Source organism: Cydia pomonella, chromosome 9 (genome assembly GCF_033807575.1).
Source record: "Cydia pomonella isolate Wapato2018A chromosome 9, ilCydPomo1, whole genome shotgun sequence".
NCBI classification, from domain to species: Eukaryota; Metazoa; Arthropoda; class Insecta; order Lepidoptera; family Tortricidae; genus Cydia; species Cydia pomonella.
The window spans coordinates 15,777,839-15,803,067 of record NC_084711.1 but is presented as its reverse complement, the minus strand read 5'-3'; the positions used below and the strand labels follow the sequence as shown (position 1 = coordinate 15,803,067).

The following is a 25,229-nucleotide window of genomic DNA, read 5'->3' as shown; positions in this document are numbered from 1 at the left end:
CATCACAGCTTCACCCCAGTAACGATCATCCAAACCACTTTCCTGCAACATAGCTCTAGCTTTCGAAAGAATTGTTAAATTTAATCTCTCCGAGACACCATTTTGGTTTGGATTGTAAGGGACAGTCGTTTGGTGTATTATACCATGACGTTTAAGAAAACTTGATAAATTACTATTACAATATTCTGTACCACAATCACTACGTAAAATTTTGATATGTAACCCAGTCTGTTTCTCTACCATATTTTTAAAATCAATAAAATGGGAACTTACTTCTGACTTATTCTTCATGAGATAACCGAAGCTTTTCCTGGTACAGTCATCAGTGAATGTCAGCAAGAAGCGGGCTCCATTCCAAGTGCTGACTTGCATCGGACCACACACGTCACTGTGGATCAGCTCCAGTGGTTTAGTAGCACGTCCACTTCCTTGCCTAGGAACAGGTGTCACAGACATCTTCCCAGTAAGGCATGGCACGCAGCTGCTTGGCAAATCGTGTTTATTCTGAAAAACGACACCAACACACTGATCTCCTCCACCCAGAACGTACATACCGTCGCGATGCAGGTGTGCTAAGCGTCTATGCCAAAGATGCATTGGCGCGGGCACGGCAGCATTGGCACTCTGTAATCCCTGCCTAGAGTGAAGAGACGCAGAGTGACCTAATTTGGGAATGTGCTGCTCTTGCAACTTAAGTCTATAAAGCCCATTACTTTTGTTAGCAGATAAGAAACAGTTGCCTGTGATTTTACATGAATTTTTATAGTAAATATTACAGGATTGTTTATCAAAAACGACAATGCAATCTTTTTCAGTGATTTGATTTACTGATAATAAATTACTTGCCAGCTGTGGCACAAAAATTACATTATCTATACAAGTTTTCTCATTAAGAGGAACTTTACCTATGAGCTCACTGCTAAGCTGTTCTCCATTAGCAATAGATATCAAACACTTTTTCTTTTTGGTTTCATGAAGAAGTTCTTGATTTCCTGCTAGGTGAACCGTTGCGCCACTATCAATGATGAAGTCTTCAGAGGTACATGCGGAGTAGGCAGCAGCATACAATGTGTGATCTTCTTTATTTGCCTTTGCTTCCTCACGTTTCCTCTTGAAACATCTGCGGGCCACATGTCCATTGCGCTTGCAATATGAGCATAAAAGCTTGGTGTTCTTCTTCTTTATCATGTACGCTGTTGATGTATCATTGTTAGTCTGAATGTTGCTTTTTCGATGATCTTCCTGTAAAGTCGAGTACGGACGATTTCACTAGTGAGTGTGTTTGTTAATCCAGCTGTTTCCAAGCCAGATACTAAAACATTGTATTCTTCTGGCAATCCGGAGAGCAATATTTCGGCCACTTCGCCATCTTCAATATTCTTCCCTATATCAGAGAGCTGGGCGACGAGCTTCATCACACCTTCTATGTAGTCAGACATGCAGGAGAAATTGTGGTACTCAACTCTATGTAACTGTCGGAGTAAGAGTACTTTCCTGTAAAGTCCTTTGTCTTCAAAGGCGTCAGCGAGCTTTTTCCAGGCATCCTTGGATGTTGTACAATTTCTTACAAGCTGATATAAGCTGGGTTGAATTGAAAGGCAGATGCGCGCCAGCGCCCTCGCGTCCTTGCCGCCGTCCGCGTCGGAACCATCGACGCAGCCCCACAAATTTTCCAATGTTAACATCATTTTAATTGCAAATTTCCAAGATAAATAATTATCCAGTCCGTGCAGCTTTTCAATTAATGTAGAAGTAGCAAAATGATTTGATGATTGTGATTCCGCCATTTTGAGGTTATACCTCGTGCTCGTGAAAGTCGACAACACTCAAGTTTTATTCACAGGTCCTGTTATTCTAACAGTAAAAACCCTTCATGGGATAAAACAGTAGACCTTTATTTTCTGGACCACTAACCTTTTAGCAGAGTTGAGAGCGCAGGAAGGTTTTCGTGGTGACGGACACAAATCAAACAATCATCTTCATGCAGGAATTATATTGAATAATTAATATGCATTTGGAATTAGGTACACACAACGACTGTAGAGACTTCGTATTTCAATTATGTTTTAAAATAAATTAATGGACGACACATATTATAACTTACAGCTACATAGGCGGCTTGTCAGAAATGAGAGAGAGAGAACTCTATGGTCACCTAGCTTTTTATAGGAAGGGAGCATAGACAACCATGAAAAGTGTATTTTTCTAACAATATATAATGCGGTCTTCGTTCTGTGGATGCGCAAATGGAGCAGTCTGTAAAAAATAAATAAATAGGTGCGAAGAGTTATCGTTCCACAGAAAATTTTCTACTGAAAAAGGTGTTTGTCAGACTATAGTTGTTATTACATTACAACAAATAACTCACTACTTGCTTTATTGACTTACTCAACTTACTAAAGTTATATTGTTTGGGGTTGAGATTCGGTTAAAAAACCTACGATATAATTATTTAGCGAAACAACTACCAGAGCATATTAAAACCGTAAAACCACCCATAGTCCAAAACTTTAAGTCTCATGAAGTGAAATGTTAATTTCTTTTGAGAATAATAAATATCTTTAACCCGAAAACCGTAAAACCACCCATAGTCCAATACTGCAACTATGGTCCACAAGTTCAAAAGGAAACTAAGTATCTATACCAATGTTCCTTTTGGTTTACTCCTAGTTTTACCTTCCATTTATAAACAGACTTTGTCTTAGAACTACAAAAATATAGTAAAATACACACCTGAACGAGAAAAATTGAGTTTATTTGTGGACCATAGTTGGGAGCTTTGGACTATAGTTGGGTGGTTTTACGGAATTAAAAAAGAATATTACTTAAGTTAAAAATTGAGAATTATACTATACCTGTGCAACACTCCGATTATATGAAGTCGGATTTGGCGTTCTTACTCGTGTAGTACAAGTTTGTGTGCATTCAACTCGTTTAGGTGACCGAGACCTATCCAATATACTCGATGTTGAATCATTACCCCCCTTAAAAATCATTTAAAGTGTATCAATTCAATGCGAATTATTATCACAATCACTTAATGTTAGTATACTGTATAAATTAGCTATACTATTTCATTAAAAAACATGCGTTACATCTGTGTGGACATATGCTAGATAAAATGTTTAGCTGTTACGTTTTTTTTATTCCCGTAAGACTCGATCATATTAAAGTTATTTTAAACATGTTTTGATTCGATTTATGTATATAATCCGTATGAAATGCTCAATGTAACTAACGTATTTAATTTGTTAATGATTAATATTATATTCGTGTAAATATCTTTGCAAATGATCTTTTTTCAGAAGATAAGAATGAGTATAGTAAGTTATCCTTAAACCAATTTACACAAAACCTAAATAAATTATGCACCTAAACCTTCCTCAAAAATCACTCTATTAAATAATATAAATAAAAAAATATATATTATAGGACATTATTAGTATTATTAGTATTATTACACAAATTGACTAAGTCCCACAGTAAGCTCAATAAGGCTGGTGTTGTAGGTACTTAGACAACGACATATATTATATATACTATACATACAAAATACCCATGACTCAGGAACAAATATCCGTGCTCATCATACAAATGCCCTTAACAGGATTTCACCCTGGAACCATCGGCTTCAAGGCAGGGTCACTACCTTCTAGGCCAGACCGGTCGTCGGTCTATTGATAGATGAAAACCACATGTAAAACTCTTCGTCCAGACTAGTCGTCTTTGGAATTCACTCCCTCTAAATATTAGACAAGCTCCAAGTAAGTTTTCTTTCAAGCGAATTGATTGCGTAAAGCATTTGCTACAACAAGAGTTCGAATAATATCCATCATTATTATATTTATAGTATGTATTCTATAATGTGTGGTAGTTTATATATTGTTATTATGTATTTATTTATGTAATTTATAAGTATGCTTTGCTTTCTTTTATTCATTCAATATATTTCTTTCTCTGCACCTGTTTGGCCCTATGGTTCACTGGTAGAGAATACCATTTGGCATTAAGTCCGCCATTTGTATATTGTTGTATATATTTTGTGCAATAAAGTCTAAATAAATAAATAAATCCGTACAGTAGTTTTTGAGTTTATCGCGAACATACTAACTGAGAACTACCGAAACGCCGTGAGAGTTTTCGCCAACTTTGGCCACATCAAGCGCTGCGATCGTTTTTGTTTTCCCGCCAAATCCTCTGTACCCGGCCAATACCGCTTGCAACTAATTGCATGCAATTTTCTAAACATTGTCAACTATCGTGTCATATGTATATGTCAAACTACATATTCGATAAGAAATGTACAGTTTAAACTTGAAAATGTATTTTTTTTTAAATTATCTTAATAAATGGCGTGTATTAAATATACAAGTACATAAAATAGGAAATTCGCAACGAGTGGTGATAAATTAAAACACGACCGAAGGGAGCTATTCGCACGTGTATCGTACAACGTTTTAAAGTACATATGGCTGATAGGGCTCTTTAAAGTTTCGACATATGCACGGAAAGTGCTCATTCCCGCACCTGTGCGGGAAAGTAGCACCATATGTACAGTAAACAATATTTTACATCTTTAGACCAATATAAATAGTAAGTATTAATTTGGGTACCTTTATTTTTTATTCTATGTCCATCCTCAGGATTTAAAATATCTCTATACCCTTTTTTACATTTTCCTTCATAAGTTAATTTTTATTCACTATGAAAAAACTTGTTTTGTAATGTTCAATTTGAGCTCTTTTAAATGATACTCCACTTGACCTAGTACAGGGGTCACCAATTAGTTTCGCTCGGGGTCTGTTTTAAGAAATGAATTGACCATCGCGGTCCGCACAACATTTTATAGAAAAAATATTTATTAAACAAATGTAATTACAGAAATAACAAAGGTATTTTTCTACATATCAATGAGAAAAATTACATTTTTTGTTGCGGACTATCTGGACTATCTTAGCTAGTGACTTCGCCCGGCCGTTTTCAAATTGACGTCAACAAAGATAATGCGGGGGATACATTTTTATTTTAAATTACGTACTCTGTAGTGCAAAAGTTGCTGTGTTCTCGCGGTCCGCACAAAATGGGTCGGCGGTCCGGATGCGGACCGCGGTCCGCCATTTGGCGACCCCTGACCTAGTAACTAGACAAAATTTTGCCCCCTCTTTATATTGGGCATTTTCCATAATTAAAAAAAAAATAACACAATTAATGTATCTGGGATAGAGTTATTCATAACTATCTCAAATTTCAAATCGATATCTTTAATACTTCTCGAGATATTTAGCAATGTGACAGACAGACGGACGGGCGGATAGAGTCGCACCGTAAGAGTTCCTTTTGTACCTTTTTGGCACGGAACCCTAAAAAGGAGCCTGCAAATGCATGATGTTTTGTTGTTACTGCTTATTGCGTATGTTGAACACAACGCAAGCAGTATCAGATGACAACGAGTAAGCAACCAATACACTATATGAAATACGACACGTACTGGATACGGATAGAGGTTTTTTTTTCGCATGACAAAAGGTATTCTTTGGAAAATGAAATGGTGGAAAATTACAATTTACGAAAACATTAGACAGGATAGTGTGCGCGAGAAGGATATTATTCAGAGCAGGGCTGGAGCATGCATATCAGAAGGGGAACCCCCACACATTAATATAATATCGATATCAATGTAACAAAATAATTATGTATGACATCACTACTCCGTTGTCAAAATGAAGGTAGATTTAAACATGATAACGAATTTTACTATTTTTACTCTACTCACCTATTCTCGTATTAAAAAACGTCAATAACAACATAACATAACATTTTTATTACTTATATAATATGTATTACATTGAATACAGATCCTGTCCTGTAAGGGTACAGCAATTAATTCATATACATATTAATTTATATATATATATATATATATATATATATATATATATATATATATATATATAAGTAATTATAGTTAAAAAAAAAACCAACAACTCACGACCAGCTCGGAAACGTTACGATTAGATAGTTAAAGTAGACATAATATCCTACCTAGTAATGACAATAACTATCTGTTAAAATTGTTAAAATGATCAATTATTTAAAAGAATACTTACCAAGCACGACTGGCACGATCCCATGTCCTTTAAATAACATTAACGTATCCTTAATCAGTGTTATTACACAAGTTACAGTAAAATGTACAGCATTGAAGTGCTGACTCGTTAGTTTCGCTTGAATAATAATATTTATCATCGTGCGTGTTGATAATGCATTCAATAGTGTTGATTTTCTACGACGATTATTTTACTCGATTATGTTATTTACGGAGTCGATAGTAAAACTTGTCTTTATCTGTGAAGCGGCGTGACGACGTGACGGACGTGACATTGACATTTATTTGTTTATAACATGGTTCATATTCATAACCTTAATATCTGGAAAGAATAAACTTTGTATTAAATCAGTATTTTATAAAAAAATACTACACCTATTAAACATGAAGGCTGACAATATTTTAGATTCCCTTATAAGGAATTATTTCAAAGGATCATTAACATTTTATCTACAGGTGAGTTAATTATATAATGAGTAAAATGTTTTTCAATGTATTACTAAAAATATATTGATCTAAGAGTGTAATGTTATTTTATTGTAGCCTGAAGATGCAGAAGTAATGACATGGAATAACCAAGGAGCATTTCTTGATGCAACAGTTCGCAGTGAATTATTAAAACGCTACCCAGTTAAAAACGAGTTCTCTAAACTTTTTTTCAAGAAACTGATCGGTTTTATTGAACCTTATCAAGAAATTCACGACGATATTTACGAATTCTTGTGCTCAGCAATGAAAAGTGAAAGCTCAGGCATGTTTTGCTACCGTCACTATGTTATTGGCGATAGCCTTCGAGATATTATTACAATAAAGGAAACTAATAACATGGTTGTGAATGGGACCACTGGAATGCGAACTTGGGAGGTAAATTATCAGCCTGTTAAGGTTAGTCACCGCATCATCACAAATAAATGGGGTGATATACATTTGGCATTCACATAGCATGTTGGCTTAGTAATTTATTTCCTTCTAATGCAAACAATTATATTGCTGAAGATTATTATTACCTACACTAGCTACATCTAAATGTTGACTATGTTTTCAGGCTGCTCTGATGCTAGCAGACTGGGCGTTATGCAATAAAAATATATTTTTAAATAAAAAAGTATTAGAACTTGGTTCTGGAGTTGGTTTTACTGGAATCACCATAGCAAAACACTGTAAAATCAAGTCTATAGTTTTAACTGATTGTCATGATGATGTATTGAAAGCAATAAAGGAAAATATTATTATTAATTTTCCTGATTCCAGTGGTGCAAAAATGAACGACTTATCTGGTTCAGAGAGAAATTGTCAGTCAAATATAGGTAATAAATTATATGCTTTACTAGCATAACATAAATTCATTTTATGACTTACAGTAAATACGGTATCTCTAAAAAAAATTAATATATTTAGTAAAATATATTATATGTATAATTTGATTTGTTCCATAATTGTATCGAAAGAGTTGTTAATTTTAATTAATATTTGTTTCATTTTATTTATTATGGTCACTTTTCAGAAGCGATGATGTTGGATTGGAATGATGACCATGAAATGCCTAGTCACTTTTTGCCAGAAGTTGTAATTGGAGCAGACATAGTATATGACCCTTCAATTCTACAACCACTTTGTAATGTATTACGAAGGTTATTTGTCAAGAATGTTGAATTAGAAGTATACATTGCTAGCGTTATCCGCAATGAAGACACTTTTAATGAGTTTCGAAAAACATTGGGTAAGATTAAATCTGAATTCAGTTTAATAGAATAACTATTGTTAAATATTTTACAAATGTCATGAATATCATGCAGTCGCATGTTGCACATCTGTATACATTACTTTGGTTTATACATATTATACATTATTGCAATAATAAATTTCAGTATACATTATTGTACGTTAATCTATATGAATTTATATTATGATCATGATGAATATACATGTACAATAATTATGTCAAATATAATAATCTAAACATTACAATTTATGATAAAACCGGCCAAGTGCGAGTTGGACTCGGGCACGAAGGGTTCCGTAACATTACGCAAAAAACGGCAAAAATAATCAGGTTTGTTGTATGGGAGCTCCACTTAAATATTTATTTTATTCTTTTTTTAGTATTTTTGTTATAGCGGCAACAGAAATACATCATCTGTGAAGATTTCAACTGTCTAGCTATCACGGTTCATGAGATACAGCCTGGTGACAGCCAGGCCGATGAACAGTGGAGTCTTAGTAATAGGGTCCTGCCCGTTTTTCCCCTTTGGGTACGGAAGCCTAAAAATGAAAAAAATATTTTTATTAATACATAGTACAAGTCCCTAATGTCTTAAAATATATGTACATTATTATTTTACGTTTCACAAAAAAAAGGTTTTATTTATTTTTGTTTTTTTTTATTCATTTCAGATAATAATGAGTTTACGTTTATTGAAATTTCATTGGAGTGCAGCGAATTAATTGATTGGGACTACAACAATAAACATAGATGTTTATTAAAAATAATAAGAAATAAAAACATTGAAGTATATTTTTGCTCTTTATTTCCCGTCTCACTATTAAATGAAATTAAATTCAGGCATACCATACCTATATAAACACATATGTGTAAGTATATAATATGATATACTTATACATATGTGTTTATATAGGTATGCATGTAATATATGAAGAACTTCCTTAACTTCCCCAGGATACCATTATTAGATCCTGGGCGACTACCGGGAAAATCGAAATTCGTCAATTGTGGGCATTTTTCTCTGTCACTCTAATTACGTCTTAGTGAGAGTAAAAGAGAAAGATCACCGCAATTTGCGAATTTCGATTTTCGCGGTAGGCCCCCTGACTATACCAATGTAATGTACTGTATACTCAAACAAAAAAATAATCTTAAATTGGTCCAGGAGGCCTACCACGAAAATCGAAGGTCGTCAATTGCGGGCATTTTTCTCAGTCACTCTAATTACGTCTTAGTGAGAGTAAGAGAGAAAGATCCCCGCAATTTGCGAATTTCGATTTTCCCGGTAGGCCCCCAGACATCGTACAGAAATCGGGAACTTAAACAAAAAAATCGTTGTGACGATAAATTGTGTTAATATCGACGATCACGATAAATTATTAAAGCATCTCCTTTTTGATGAGAGGGACACAGAAAGATATTACAATGGAGGACGAACAGCTATAATTTTAATTTTGATCAATGGTATAATTATTGGTTTACAAATCGATTATAAATCGGATTCTTGTGTCACAACCCTACTAAGCTATTCAAGCTTATATTAAACTCTCGTTTATGTAATAAGCGTGCCTACTTAATGCATACAGGGAAAAAGGATTTTGTGGTTATTATAAAACTGCTTGTATAATTTAATATATTTTTTTTAACAAAAGACACTAATTCACATTAGTTCAAGAGTTTAATATTATATTTAATTTTGATCTACTTTTAAATTCTTGTCTTTATCGACCATTACATCATTATCTGTCATTGTCACTGTCAAAATCATATGGTAACTTTTCGGCACTTGTGTGTGCCTTGGATATTTTAGGTTCTAAAAGTGGTCTTAGATCATTTAAAAAAATATATTTTGTGTTTTATTATTAGGGGTATTAATGTATGAAAATGTTTAGTAACGCTCCGGCACCAGAACCTAAAAGTAAAGCCAGCCCTGACATTAGTAAAACCCCTACACAGACTGGGCCCAAAAAGGAGGAAGCTTGGGGTTATGATTTGTATCCTGAGAGACGAGGAACCTTTTCCCCTAAAATAGGAAATATACTTGTCGGAAAAGAGGGGAAAGAAAATGTAGAAAAGTTAAAATGTGAACAAAATGTCGTTGAGTGTGTTAAAACGAGTGAGTTTCTATATTCTTAGCTTAGTTTATTTGGTAAATAATAGAAAAATAAACTATAATTTTATTTGATTCCAGGTCCTATTGTGAAACTAATGATGAGAGCGCTAAAAAGCTCTGGATGGTAAGTGAAGAAGTTAAAAATTTGTTTACTTTACTATAAATAAATGTTGTTATAAGTAATAATATATATATATATTTGTTATTCCAGCCCAATAGATATTCGGAGACATTTTTCATGTGAAGTGTGTGATTACTCTGTCAGCGGAGGCTATGATCCTGAGCTCAATCAGGTAATTCTATTTTATTATATTCTAGTCTTGTATTTTTACAGTTTGGCACAGCAGTGTATAAGAATATGAACTTATTATTTCTCCTCTATCAAATAATTGACATGAAATTGGTAAAATGTAACATAGATAGAATAATATCTTTTTTCTAACAGACAGTCTGGTGTTAAATGTACTTATGATTACTACATTATTGCATCATTCAATTTCTTCAAATTACGTTTAGATTTTTATGATCATTTTGAGGATGGTAGCAACAAATTCTAGCTAGTTTATTTTGTATTCCTGTATCTTTAGTCTAATTAGATTAAAAATCTTTAAATAATTGACTTACAGATTGTAGTATGCCAGAATGTAAGCACGCGAAAGGGCATGGTTCAAGGAGTCCTGGTTCATGAGATGATCCACATGTTCGACTACTGCCGCAATGAGCTTGACTTTAAGAACATGGAACATCTAGCTTGTTCGGAGATCCGAGCGGCAAACCTGACGCATTGCTCTTTCACTAGCGCTTGGTCTCAAGGTGATGCTTCTTGGACTAAGATTAGGAAGGCCCACCAGGTTGGTACAACTTCTAATATATATTTTAGGGGCATTCCAGAAAAAGGTCTAATTTGTCGAGATATGATGCATATGGCAGGTACCTGAATAACCTGCAGAAATCTGTATTATTATACACCATTAAATCAAAAGATTTATTGGAACTATTAAAAAAGTAGCATCACATACCTGATATTTTTCTGGAATGCCCCAGTTATTGGCACAACACTGTAAGCTAGAAGTATACTTTGATGATGGGGAGGTTTAAATTGATGGTGATGTAACTATCATACCTTGCATAACAGCCATAAGTCCCAACAGCTAATGAATAACTAGTTTGAATATGGAATTAGTTATGTAAGAAACCCATAAACAATCAATTGAGTTTTCCATACCCTAAATGTTTGTAATGCATCTTCAAAAAATTAAATAGCCTATAAGTTCTATTTTCCTTGTTTTTTTTTTCACTTTTAATCTGCCTCAAACCACGTAAAGAGTAGTTCACTTTAACATTTTATATTCTAAAGGAGACTTAACATGTTCACATGCAAAGTATGGTTGATTACACTAATTGCCACAGCAAAGGTGTAACATTCAACTGATATTTATGTAACATTTCAGGATTGCGTAAAAACGAAAGCTCTGTACTCAGTGTTGGCAGTGCGTCAAATCGGCAAAGCTGAAGCTGTGGATATCATCGAAAAGGTATTTCCAAAATGTTATGCAGACCTGGAACCCATAGGCAGACGGATACGCAGAAACTCTGACGACATGATCAGAGTGCTTAGAGATGCCTCTTACTATGGATATGATTGATTTCTATATACATTATGACCATATGGTATGGTTATTAATAGTGATCGGCGATTCGTTTGCTAGTAGGGGTAAAAGACAATATATTATCAAATGTTTTAAATAGGTACTTTGTATTTAGACACTACCTACATAAATAGCATTTTTGTAAACAATCGATTTTTTTTCGCCTGTCGTGTCAAGCGTCACTTTCGCACATACATATTTGTTAGAATTTGACATACATGGTAATAAAGACAATCGGAAACTTATTTTTCAAACCATTTTCGTTCATTCACCCGGGAACGAAAAGGATTTCGTCTCCGTTTGCAATTACCGGTTAAAGAACAGGGTGCATAGCCAACGTGCCAATCGTTAACGCTCCGTGGCGTAACGTAGTCATATCTCTCTATCACTTCCATATTAGTGCGACAGTAACAGTTGCGTTTGGACCGCAACACATGTAGGTCCAAATGCCAAATTTATGCCAAATTCGTTCATCTTTCGTTTTTGTGGAAAGAAATTAATCAGTTAAATTGAAAATATTGAATCAAGATAGAATGAGTGCCTAAGTAGGTATTGCTATCTCTTTCAAAACGAGTTTAATCGAGACTCTTGAGTTGAACCGGTATTATATCGTTCCCTGTGAACCATAAAGTTTCGTCCCCTAATAAGGAGAGAGAACGATTTTTTTAGTTCGCGTTCTATCAATTAACCGGTTTTTAAATGAACGATGAAAAACGGTGGCAACCTCGAAAAACTCATTGTGACCGGCAAAGTGGATGGGAAAAGGCCTGGACGCGGACGCAGTCCAATACGTTGGTCTGACCAGATCCGCACCACTCTTGAGACCACAGTTCACATGGCTCTCCACACCGTCAGAGACAGAAACAGATGGAGAAAGATCGTAAGATGTTCAGGAATACGACGCAAGGAGGGGAAATTAATGATATAACGGTTTTGGAATGATATTAAAAGGTATTTTACTAGCCCTGATTTCTACCAGATCCCTTGACGTTGCAACCGAATCGCCGATCACTGGTTATGAAATATTTATGTAGGCAACAGGTGAAGTGTAGTAGCATATGTATTAAGATTGTTGACATGTAGGTGGGAATAAAATTTGCGTTGAATTTAAAATAATGTCTTTTATTTCATTATTTACAGAATCAACATTATTAACTTTTACATTATTATTGCTTAAGAATTCAAAGTATTATTTTACAGCCTGTTCCCATTTAATTTTACATCCTCGAGTAAAAAGCATAGTGTTATAGAAAAGGCACAAATTTATGAGCTATGTAGTTATAATTTCAAAGCTGTGTCTAAAATACCCTAAAATATTGTAATAGTTTGGCTTACAATAGCATTTATACTTAGGTTTATAGAATTATCAATGGTTCCTTCGTGTATATTTAAGGCATGAGGATGCTATAGTAATCCTTTTTGACAAACGACAAAGTGAAGTTTTGGCAAAAAGGGTCAAATTTATTTAAGACTTGATAGTTATTATATTTTATCGCAGCAGTCCTAGCTTCGTTTGATATTATCTCACTTATAAACTTATACTATCTACCTACATGTGTGAAAGGTAGAAATAAATGTTGTTTGTCCAACAAGAGAGCAACGTTGTGTTTTGCTGCGAGTGATTCTAATTAGAATGTTGAGCATAGCGAAAGTGTAAGTACGAGGTTCAAACAAATTTAGTCTCGTGTGGCACACACAACTTTCCACCTCAGTTGTGAGGACATAATATAGGTAATACATATATAAAAATAAACTAAGAAATTAAACACCTTTACGTTTATAAAATGGTGAAAAACTATTACAAAGATTCTTATTCAGTAGACTAGTTGCATGATACAATAGTATATTGTATCACAAGGGAGCAAAATGACATATTTACAGCGAGGGCGTACATTGAATCCTGAACGAAGTGAAGGATTCTTCATAATATAATAGAATCCTGAGCGTAGTGAGGTATGCAAGTGTTAATGGCCAAGGTAGCGATAATTTTGCTACCATGTGACTCATACTGCTTTTCACATTACCTATGAGGAAATTATTATGTTTCGAAATATTATTGACATGAAAAGAAAATTGTCACTTTGATCCCTTCTAGCAGGGTCGCAGAAGTTTAGAATAAGTCAACATTTGATTTAATGACTGAAAAAAACCTGACGTTAGTAAAGTCAATGTGGGAAAGAGGCGCATATAATATTTATTGTAGGTACGTCGCTCAGACCAAAGAGTAAAGTAAGTGCTCAGACACAGTCAGAAAGGAAAGGAAGAAAGCTTCACTCCTGCTTTACCGACCTGTACGTTGAGTATGTGTACAGTCAGCGTCAAATACTTTGTAGCAACCAAAGTAGCCAAATAGTTCGGTACACCCTATATTTAGTATAGTGTACCGAACTATTTGGCCACTTTGACTGCTACAAAGTATTTGACGCTGACTGTACAATCGCCATCAGATACATCGGAGCGGCCATGGTGCTCACAAATATCTGAATACACCTCTATTGTTAAGGCGTTAAGGGGCCCACTGATTAACAGTCCGCCGGACGGTATCAGCCTGTCAGTTAGAACAAAAAGTTGACAGTTCCGAACTGACAGACCGATAGCGTCCGGCGGACAGTTAATCAGTGGGCCGCTTTAGAGTGCGTGTTCAGATATTTTTGAGAACCTCGGCCGCTCAGATATATCGGATAGCGACTGTACAAACGCAAGTGTCAAAAGTGACGAAAGAGCTTAATTGTAGACGGTATTCTCCACATTGACCTTACCTATATTTATTCTGATAGATAAGTGCCTGTTCAGGAATATACCAGCTAATTTATAAGTAGATATATCTCTATACCATCAGGGAGTCTGTCGTTTATACTATACCTACATTAATTTGTGCTAAGTTTTATAACGCGCGTTGATGCTAGCAAGCAATCTTGATACTTGCTTGAGAATAGCACAGTCAGCACCAGATGTGCAACGATGTAAATAACTGCCTATCTAGGCTAGCCTCTTGCAATCACAGCAATGGGCATACAGAATTTAAAAATCTTGAACTCTTCGCCCGCGTGTATTTGCTGCTGACTATAGTTACACATATGTCACTGAAAATAATCTAGGGAAAAATAAGTGACCATATTTCCCGAGGTATTAAATGTGCGACAAAATGTTAAGTTAACATAATGAGATTTTGTACACATAACTGCAGGTTTTCCTGTCGCTTGTTGGGATGTATTCACGGATCCTTAACGTACTCTGGCGTCCGTTATGGGGGTGCTTCAAACCTATTTGAAGTTTAATCACCTTAACTTGATTTGTTGTTGTCGTTATTGATATAGGTAATACGAACGTGACACGATTCGCAGTCTCGGCCGCATTGAATTCGAATAGGCCTTATATTGCTGTCTTATATAGCCCGATCCGATATTATTATTGTTGTAATGTTTGTTGACTATATCAATATCGTTTCGGACACCCACTTAAATGTAAAATGGCTGTTACCCAGCACGTATAACGTCTCATTATGGCTATAATATAAATAGCTTTTAGCATAATCATCTTCTAGCTAAATCCACAGGTTTGGTCACGTATTGAAACACTTTGTAAAACAATATTAGGTGCTTACTACAAAATTAAGTACTGAATATTTGACTAGATTGGAAAACTTAATTTAACTTAAATGTAATTTAAATCTAAGCGATAAGATTTTAAACAAACTTACGTACATAATCTACACAGTATAAATTCTTACTGAGCAGTCTTACTACATTATTATAAAAGTTATTTACAATCAAATTCGCTGAATTCAGCGAAATTTTAATAAAAATATCTCTGGCTACGTTATTTATTACGTAAATAATTATTTTAATCAATTATTTTTTATAATACAATTTATATTAAGAATCGGAGTTTGATCCCAATACTCGTTTTGACTGTTATTCAGGACTAGGGTTTGCACAACGGGTCTGAAATATATGGGATGATCCGTGGATCCGGATCCAGATTCGGATAATTTCATACATTTCGGATCCGGATAGCAAACCCTCTGATCAGAGTTTTTTGAAGGTCAAGATAGCAAACGGATGGTTTTCTGCTAACCGTAAACTCCAGAAATCGCACCAGGGTGATAACCAAGTATTTCAATTTATATATTACAAGAAAAATAGGAAGGAGTGGAAAGATTCGCACGCTTCTGGTAGGCTTCGGTGGCTCGGTTGGTTAAGAGCGATCGGATTGGTGTTTCAAAAAGTCGCAAGTGATTTTTCCCATTTTCCTTTTAATATAAAAAATAATTATCGCTCGCAGGCGATCCTTCTTGTTTTTATCAATATTTGAATTGTAATCGACTGGTTCGGTGATTAGTGATTACCAACCAAGGATAATATCAAGGGGTTTTTATCTCTCTATAGTAATTATCCTTGTGTAGGGTTTTATGCTTAAGTAGATACCCACACGCTGCCCTGACTACTGCCGGACCTTAATATAAGACTGAAAGGGGGCTGGATTATTACCTACAACTAATTAGCGTCGGTTTAAGTAACAATGTTGAATTAATGAAGGCTTTCTTATTAGGATGTATCTTGACGTAGTAATGATAAGGGACATCGATGTATGTCAGTCGAATTCACGCTTTCATTTTAAAACGATTTTGAAACTTGACATGGTAATTCAAGTAACATATTTCTATGTCTGGGACTAGTTTTCGTTGCTAGCAATTGTAATACGAAGAAAATAGAGCGAGTAGACATTTTTCATTGAAAACTTCTACACGCTCTATTTTATTTATAACCTATATTGCAATTTTTAGCAACAGAAACAAATACCAGTCATAGATAACAAAATCGTATCACGCAGTATCGTAATAGTATCCTGTTCGTGCGGTATCGCGGTAAAAAAAAAAGTCGAAGTTTGTATGGAGGGTTGTCCGAATTGGACGACCTGTCCAATAGAAAAAAAAATTATCGTGTCAAAAGAGTTTTGATTTTTTTTATAATCAGTACACGATACCGATCATGCCCTTAAACAGATCCCCACTATTTTTGTTGTATATGTTCATCATGTTATTTTTTTTTCTTCACATTATTTCTTAGTTTCATTCCCAATCTCTAATTAATTGACATTTAAATACATAAAATTTAATTTCTTTTTATACCTACTTTATTTTTTGATTGTAATAGATTTTTATTCTTAATTTATTATTCTTACTTATAGACTATAATTCTTAATTATTAATTTTGACATTACCAGTGGTGTAATGTTCGTTAAAAATTGTATTTGCATGCATTATATAATGTTTTCATTTGCAAATAAATATTGATTGATAAACCGTTCATGCCAAGTTTTATATTATTTCAATTTGTCGTTTTAAAATAAGAGCGTAATTACGATTGTATGGGAGCGGGTTTTTGTTTGAGGGTTCTTGAGACTTTAGCCGAGGCTCTACCTTATTGCCTCCTCTCATTTGGTCATGAAGCGGGACTGAGACGAGAGTGTTTCGCCACTTTGAAAACTAAAGTCAGACTCGTTCGTTGAAAGGATAAGAGAACCCCTATTGTAAATTTATTCGATATCGAAACGTGACGTACGCGTTTGCGTTAAGTCTCATTTTGTATGGAATTTAGAAACAGCGCGCCAAGCGGGACGTTTTGGAAACTCAAAATCCCAGGGGTACCGATGGCAAATATTTTAGCGCCATTAAGTAATGTTATTATTGACGTCAGTGTACAATATTACGATAATTTCACCATCACGCAAAGCAGCTGACTTACGAGTATATAAGTACGAGTAAGTTTAATGGTCCCTTAAAGTATTTTAGATTGTCTAACCCACTACCACTCAAGCGTTATGTACAATCAGCGCCAAGAGTAACGGATCAGAGTACGCGATCAATATTCTCTGATAGCTTATCAAAACTATACTGATCCCTGTATGTGGAATAATTAGACTGCAACAGATTCTTTAGAATGCAAACTGTAAATAAATATTATAGGGACATTCTTACACGAATTGACTAAGTCCCACGGTAGGCCAAGACGGCTTGTGTTGTGGGTATTCGGACAGCTATATATATAATATACAAATACTTAAATACATAGAAAACATCCTTGACTTAGGAACAAATATCTGTGCTCATCACACAAATAAATGCCCTTACTGGAATTCGAACCCAGGACCATCGGCTTCATAGGTAGGGTCACTTCCCACTAGGCCAGACCGGTAGAGATATATATAATAATTCAGCCTATATACGTCCCACTGCTGGGCACAGGTCTCCTCTCATGTGCGAGAGGGCTCGGGCTATAGTCCCCACGCTAGCCCAATGCGGATTGGGGACTTCACATACACCTTTGAATTTCTTCGCAGATGTATGCAGGTTTCCTCACGATGTTTTTCCTTCACCGAAAAGCTAGTGGTAAATATCAAATGATATTTCGTACATAAGTTCCAAAAAACTCATTGGTACGAGCCAGGATTTGAACCCGCGACCTCCGGATAGAAAGTCGGACGTCATATCCACTCGGCCACCACCGCTTATATAGAGGTATATAATATATAATATTTCTATAATAGAAAATATTTCCAGGGTGTCAGATACTTTAGGAGCGTTTCATCCGCTATTATTGTTGCTGACTGTACTTAAGTAATATTAAAAATAAAAAGTTGACAAGAATAGTCACTTGAAGTTGATATAATGGTCAAAAGTTATATAGAATATTCGTTTCTGACTTTATTTGATTAATCACTGTCTGTGTTAATTACCAGTAGTGGGTAAACGACTTTTGGGTACAGCGAGCTGCAAAAGTCCATACCCACATATGAATCAATTCCATTCATATATGTATGAACTTTTGCAGCTGGGTGTACATTTTAACCAGACTCGATCGCAATAGTGTGGTAGACAATACGGAACAGGCGAGCGTTCAATACTTAACTAATATTTTTTACATAATTAGATTGATATCTCGTTTTTACAAACATAATTATTAAGTAATATAGTAGAGAGGTATTTATATAAAAAGTACGTTAATATAAGCTCCAAGTGAGTTATTATTTGTTTATCGACGCCAAATTAGTATCATACTTTATCGGCCCGATTCGAAGAATGAGATACGATAACAATAAGTTCTGGTTTAGATGAGTTCTCATTTAGATATCGTTTGTATGTCGTATAATTCACAGAAGCAAGAAAACCTTTCCTAACTGGATTAAAACCTAATTTTAGGGCACATGGTTTTAGGGATATATCTATTGATATGGGTTTGTAGGTATGTAGCATATATATATTTGTTACAAAGGCACAAGGCTTGGTTCTGGACGGTTGTAAATAATTGTTCCAATTTGCATGTACATAATACCTTTATATCTACTTTGGTAAGTAGACAATGTGTCACGGATCTTGAACGGTGACATCTGTTGGCATTTCAAAAAGCGACCGTGGTCCTAACAAATAGAGGTTAAAATTAAACTTCCATTTGTAGGTATATTGTCAAGTTCAGCATCACTTAAAATCCGTGCCGATACCTAAACTTAGGATATGTACACTTATAAATGTAGGAGTCACCTTTGTTCTTCATATCGTAATTTAAATATTGTCCTACAGCGTCGTCAAGCATAGGTAAGTACATAAGAAATAGCAAGATATAATTATATCACATTATCCTAAGTATTTTATACTATTACGGAACACTTGAAGATAATTCTAAATATTTTTAATTTCGTTGTAAAATTAACCTAGCTTACGTAGATCGTAAGTAGTATAACTAATGTTGTATAATCGACTAGCATTTGTCTAACAATATTTACAACACACAATGTCTCGCACAGGCACTTCACATTCAATGTGATCGTAAATCGTTTGACACTTTCACTTCGGCGGGTGCCGATGCACTTCACTTAGGTACGTGGTCCAGTATATGATAGTGAAGAGCACGAAGCAGCAGGGGAACAGCATGAGCGCGATGCGGTCGAGCGTGCCGTGCTGCGCGCCGCAGAACATGATGCCCTTGTCGATGCACGCGCCCACCCGCGCCAGCGCACCCTGCGCGGCGCGCCCGCCCAGCGTCTCCATCATCGGCGGCGAGTCCTACCGGCCAAAACACTACAGTACACACAACAGTCACGCAATGTACAACATTTAGCCGAGCGCCCCTCCCTCCTTGAGCCTACATACTATTACACAGGCCTAACATGCGCCGCAAGCTGTGCACTACTTAGAAATATACTTCAATTAAAACAATATTTGCTACGTAAGCGTATCAGAAATTACTTTAGCGTCTAGTACAGTACTTACACAGTGTCAATAGCGAGAGTAAAGGTAGGACGACGTAGAAATTTCAGTTAGCCTATAGTCTTGCGCGTGATTGTGATACCTCACTACAATTGATATTCTTCCACCTAATAGACGTGGCCGGCTACGAACTGCGATGTGCTGTAGCCACACAGTGCAGTGCCTTTAATTTATCTTTACCTTACTTCTCGATCTTGACTCAGTTCCGACCTTATTTTTTCTCCAATTCCTTTTCCCCGAGAGGGATGACTAAAAATTGGTCACTTTTAAAACAAATTTATGCAACATCCTAAGCACACAGAGCACACGTTAGTGGCATAGTAATGCCTGCCCAATGAACGTTATTTGTAAAATATTCTACAAAATGCAATCTACATAGTATTAAACATACAAGATTCTAAAGGCGTGTTACATGAGTCGTTTAATATTTACCCTCGAAATGGTCTGATGGTCGAGCTGCTGCTTGAGTCCTTCGTCCTCCACACTGAGGGTCGGCGAGAACATTCCGCCCTGTGGGGTGCCTGTCACGGGAGTGCAACTCAACCTCTGGAATCGCAAGAAAATAATAATTTATGCCCTGGGATCAACCGCATGCACGTCCGATATAGTAGGTACAGTTGACCCGCGTCTCGGGCATTGAGATCCACTCTCGTCTCATGGCGGATTGTGTGAGATATAGCAAAATAAGCGTTCTATTAAGAATAAAATGGAGTAAAAGGCTACTCATGCACTATATTAGTATTGGTCTGTACCTGAGAATGGTTGACGTGTACAGGGGGTGGAGCTAGTTGCGCGGCGGAGGCGGCGCGGCGCATGTCCGCTCGGCGGCGACACCAGCTCTTGTCGTAGCGGATGCCGAACAGCACCACGAAGTACTCGAGCAACGCCAGGAACACGAATATCGTGCACGAGATCAGCCACACCTCTATACACTTCAGCTCGAGCGCGTCGGGCGAGTTTGTACTGCAAATTGAGAATGAACAATAAATAACGTTACAATACGAACTGGAATATTTTTATATTGAATTTAAATAACTTATAAAAATATGCATTTCACCTGTTTTGAGCATTGTGACCAGGTTAATAAATAATGCTCTTAGGACATGCCAATGTGGCGGCGTCAAGGCCGCCTGCTTTTTCTGTTACAGGATCTTCAAGACTTACACACTTATTATTTATGATTATGGAAGAAAAGAAGCTGCCTAAGGAGTTGATGATGCAGAACAACTACAGCAATTTGGCTTTATATTTGGATGTCAGAATGATGTTATTATGTTGTTATATCATTCGCCCGTTTTTCTCGCTTGCGCCAGTAGCTGAACCTACGTACGAGCGAAATGCACGTGCGAAAGTAAATGTAAGTTTGAATTGGCTCCAGCTCCCTAAGAGGTAAATACCCTTGAAAGTTGAGACCTTACCTGACTGTGTCGAACATGGTGACGAGCGACAGCAGGGTGGTCACAAGCAGGACCATGCGCCCGGGCACGATCTCGGGGATGACACAGAAGCTGCCCCACGAAATGATGACGAACAGCGACGAGGGCAGATAGCTCTCTAGGAGATACCCCCGCAGCTCGCGAGACAGCGTCATCTGCAGCCGCGCTGCCGAATGCTCGCCTGGAGGCATAACAAATAGGTAGGTAGGTTCCAAGTCTAGACACAAAAAAATCTAGCTATATATTTTCAGAGAGAAAGTCAGTAATGTGATAGAATAAGAGCAGACAAGACAACCTTGTCGTGCAAAGAGGTCTATTGTATGGTGATTCCAATGTTTACTTTTCGACTAATAAACCTAGGAACCTACTGTTGCAAGTAAAACGCATTTTTTTTTCAAATTGCTACTAACTTCTCTCTGATCTAATTCTGGTGAACTTTTATACGACTACTACATTGCTATCACGAGTGGTTCCAATAAACTTTTAAGTAACATTTACTAGTGACTGTAGATACATGTGCAGACTTCAGTTCTATATTTTATCTGACATTACTGTAACTAGTAGAGAATATCTCATAATCTACTCTACTACTCAACATAACACATTCTCAACGGAACATTTTAATTGCAAACAATAAGCTAACTACGATTTTTATTTCTTGTACTTATTATTATCTAAGACTTCCACCAACAAAAACGTAGCTCAACATCTATACACTAGGACAGGACACAGTAAAACATCAGTATTGTTAACGACATGACATATACAAACTAACCACCAAGCTTTACAAACACACACTATGATTATGAAAACATATATTAGAAGAGTAACAGAAATGACTAACAACACAACCCAATACTAAGAACAAAAAGGTATCATCTGCTTGGCACGGATGACGGTGACATAGCGAATATGCAAGTTTATAGAAAATTACATGTCGTTGTTGACAAAATAATTGCAATACAGTGTTTCATCCGAACCCAGCTTATTTGCGTCATGCCAGCGGCAAGCGACAGAGCGTAGCAGTATAGAATTAGTAGAATCCGACCGTACGAGACACAATTTTGACAGTAACACAAATTACTAGGCAAATAAGCATTTAGAGATAAGATACTTAATCTGCATTCGGGAAACACCGAGAACCTATTAACAAAGGATTGGACTCTGTCCCTAATTACAGTCAAAAGCGATTGAATGTCAAAATTGTTCATAACTCGGTCCTAAATTGGATACGTACATGATTAGTGATTTATGAGGCGCAAACTTAAGCGCAAAGCAATAAATATACATTTACCTTCACCATATTGGGCAATATGTTTACTTTTGTCCGTAGTGAAGCTGACTACGTATTTGGGCAAGCGGAACTGGTTGCGCTGCCCGCCGGCCAGCCGCCAGCCCAGCCACGGAGGCACCTCCCGCCATTCGAATCTCACGTACTCCGATGTGTATTTGTCTGAAAACAGTTTAGGTCATGATTACTTACAGTATTACGTTTGGAAATTATATGAACAGTGGCACTGTAGTGTAGTCATTTAAGAAAGCCAGTTTTATGGCATATACTGAAATATGTATGGGTTTTATGTATATACATAAATATTAGCAAAAGACATTCATGCACAATTTAATTAATATTTCATACGTACGTAAGTATGCTTTGATATTAACAGCAAGTAATGAACAACATTTCGCCAAAATTCTTTAAAGAAGTTAAAATAGGTAGAGCATAATAAAAAAATGAAACATGTCACGCATAATAGCTCATTGCTTAAGCGATCTCTAGGTCACAGATCACATAACATAATAAAATTAGGCGGTTATCTTGCAGCTGCATGTCAAATTTTGTTGATGTTCAAGCAGTAGGCGCATAAGAAACTTAGTAGAATTTGATGATACGAATTCTTAATAATAATAAAAGTTACTACTTTTAATTTTATACTTACAGCTACTAAAATCAATGTTGCAGGTTTGCACGTCTAAAGGGTATAACACGAAGTCCATCTCGCATTTTATTGTTATCGTCGCGCTAAAATTAATTGAAAACATTTTATTTTCACACAAATCAAATCTTAAACACACAACTCATGTCCATTGGCCCATTAAATAGATTGTAGCAACAATTTTAATATTTCCGGCCAGATCGTAAATTCAAAGTTAAGTTGTCAACGCCATTACAAAAGCTAGTTTTATGTCACAACATTAAAATAACACATTCCATATGTCTGTTTGAATCGAGATCAAATTAAAATGAAACTAATATATGAATACAGTTTGCTTTATGTTTATTACTTTGTTTTGTAAATGCGAGTAGAATCTTACTTTCATCTCCGTTATTCGCTGATTATTACTATATAATCGTAGTTAAAGTCTGTTTAAAAGACAAATCTATTTAGTATGTAAAATTAAATAATAATGTCAATGGACGAACCCAATACTGACTGAGACGGTGCTATTCTTATAAAGCCTGAGCGAGGCCATCTCCTGCAAGACAGAGAGTATCCGCATGGTCTGCAGCTGCCAGATGTACAGGTCCGGCGTCCAGATCAGCTGGCGGAACTCCCAGGGCAGGTCGATGGACTCCAGGCCCACCTTTAGCCGAGGGTCCTTCCAGGACACTTGTAGGAACACGTCCAGTGTTATCTCCTTGAAGAACAGAAACTTATATTTTCAAATTAATATCATTAGGGAGAAGACAACTAAGGAGCATTCCAGTTGGAAGTTGTCTACCGTTGTTCCGTACATTCATCGGCTTTAAACGCCGGAAAATAATTGTAATACATGAAAAAAATGCGTTTGTACCGGACAGCCCGTGGAATGCTTCCTATGGTTATACCTTGTATATGTATAGATTTAAATAGAACAAAACAGAGCTTTATAATGTTTATTCGAGCCGAACTAAGCGAGTAGGTACTTTACGTAGGTATTTACGAAGACTAAGGACCAGTTGCACAAATCACAATTGACGGATTGATCAACGACACTCCGCAATGAGCTATTAATTTGACAATAAAAATTTGCAAAGAATTTAACGTTGACACATAACCGTCTGGTTTTGTGTAACCGGCCCTTAGTAGAGGTAACTGGATAATATACCCTTTGCAAAAAATTAAAATTCTGCCTCCAGCCACTTTAAAGTTAAACGCCACGCCTATCGTGCGCGGCGCGTCATTGAGAACCTTGTCGCAATGCACGAAGGTTGATATTTGGCGGCCAAAGGGTCAAAGCACGTGTATTTTAGGAGGAAGTAAGTCGAGTAGGCCTCCCATATTAAATTAAGATCAGGCGACATATATTTACCTCCTTATTCTCATCGACTCCCGAAACACGGTTGACATTGAGCCCTATGAACACGGTTGTGTTCTTTCCTGAAAACAAAACAAGAATATTAAAAATAATCACGTACTTACGTGGTAGAGTCAGACTAAGATAACTCTGCAACGATTTTGATAGCACACGCAGTGCAAGTGTTATTTTAAACGTGAAACTTCTATGAAGTTATGACACTTGCACTGCGTGTACTATAAAAATGGTTGCAGACTTGTCTTAATATTTTAATGTTTATTTGGGCACAAACGGTACATGTTTCTTATAGCTAGTATCTGTACCTACATAATTCATAAACCAATACAGTTGCCACCACTTAGTAGCTCATTAAAGAAAAACAAAGTACGGCATAACTAAACTTAAAATTAACAACAACTGAACAGTTGTCTTGGTCTGACGCAACGAGTATAACTTTTGTTGGCATAATTATTTTTAATTTGTCATGCTCTGGAAGTGAATTGTTGTTTTTCTAAAAATTGTGCAGAAAATGACACGTTTCTGCTCTAGAGCACTGTACTTTATAAGTAAGTTTTTTTCTTTTTCTTACGATGAGTAACTCAGATTTTGGTTTTAAATGGATTCGATGTACAAATTCCATTCTGATAATTAACTCCC

General features: G+C 36.1%; 4 protein-coding genes across 14 annotated transcripts in view; 2 read left to right on the top strand and 2 right to left on the bottom strand.

The window, feature by feature from the left end:
• The window catches only part of LOC133521486 (uncharacterized protein YdcI), a 28,753-nt gene extending 22,509 nt beyond the window's left edge, over positions 1-6,244 (bottom strand). For 2 of the 4 annotated variants that reach the window (XM_061856476.1, XM_061856477.1), the window contains exons 1-3: positions 6,108-6,244; positions 2,856-2,984; positions 2,218-2,256 (exon numbers count right to left, since the gene is read on the bottom strand). In XM_061856476.1, the coding sequence (XP_061712460.1) occupies positions 2,218-2,256; positions 2,856-2,984; positions 6,108-6,131 (192 nt within the window). In that variant the 5' untranslated portion in view covers positions 6,132-6,244. The remainder of the gene's footprint in view (positions 1-2,217; positions 2,257-2,855; positions 2,985-6,107) is intronic. The other 2 variants (XM_061856478.1, XM_061856479.1) reach the window with 1 other exon arrangement.
• LOC133521495 (protein-lysine N-methyltransferase EEF2KMT) lies at positions 2,138-8,703 on the top strand. Of its 5 annotated transcripts, none has more exons than XM_061856497.1 (6): positions 2,138-2,277; positions 3,608-3,764; positions 6,650-6,991; positions 7,152-7,413; positions 7,611-7,826; positions 8,501-8,703. In XM_061856497.1, the coding sequence occupies exons 3-6, from the start codon at positions 6,668-6,670 to the stop codon at positions 8,686-8,688; spliced, it is 990 nt and encodes a 329-aa protein (XP_061712481.1). In that variant the 5' UTR covers positions 2,138-2,277; positions 3,608-3,764; positions 6,650-6,667; the 3' UTR covers positions 8,689-8,703. The 5 variants fall into 5 exon arrangements, with proteins under 5 accessions (XP_061712481.1, XP_061712479.1, XP_061712482.1 ...); XM_061856495.1 differs by having other exon boundaries at positions 2,182-2,321; XM_061856498.1 differs by lacking the exon at positions 2,138-2,277 and having other exon boundaries at positions 3,542-3,764.
• Positions 8,704-9,511: 808 nt separating this feature from the next.
• On the top strand, positions 9,512-12,707 carry LOC133521498 (mitochondrial inner membrane protease ATP23 homolog). Its single transcript, XM_061856501.1, has 5 exons — positions 9,512-9,945; positions 10,021-10,066; positions 10,154-10,235; positions 10,569-10,793; positions 11,394-12,707. The coding sequence occupies exons 1-5, from the start codon at positions 9,708-9,710 to the stop codon at positions 11,586-11,588; spliced, it is 786 nt and encodes a 261-aa protein (XP_061712485.1). The 5' UTR covers positions 9,512-9,707; the 3' UTR covers positions 11,589-12,707.
• LOC133521491 (glycine receptor subunit alpha-2-like) overlaps positions 12,693-25,229 on the bottom strand; it is a 47,384-nt gene continuing 34,847 nt past the window's right edge. For 2 of the 4 annotated variants that reach the window (XM_061856485.1, XM_061856489.1), the window contains exons 3-10: positions 24,588-24,655; positions 23,719-23,948; positions 23,234-23,316; positions 22,588-22,746; positions 21,276-21,474; positions 20,610-20,820; positions 20,290-20,403; positions 12,693-19,653 (exon numbers count right to left, since the gene is read on the bottom strand). In XM_061856485.1, coding sequence (XP_061712469.1) covers positions 19,435-19,653; positions 20,290-20,403; positions 20,610-20,820; positions 21,276-21,474; positions 22,588-22,746; positions 23,234-23,316; positions 23,719-23,948; positions 24,588-24,655 — 1,283 coding nt within the window. In that variant the 3' untranslated portion in view covers positions 12,693-19,434. The remainder of the gene's footprint in view (positions 19,654-20,289; positions 20,404-20,609; positions 20,821-21,275; positions 21,475-22,587; positions 22,747-23,233; positions 23,317-23,718; positions 23,949-24,587; positions 24,656-25,229) is intronic. The other 2 variants (XM_061856486.1, XM_061856488.1) reach the window with 2 other exon arrangements.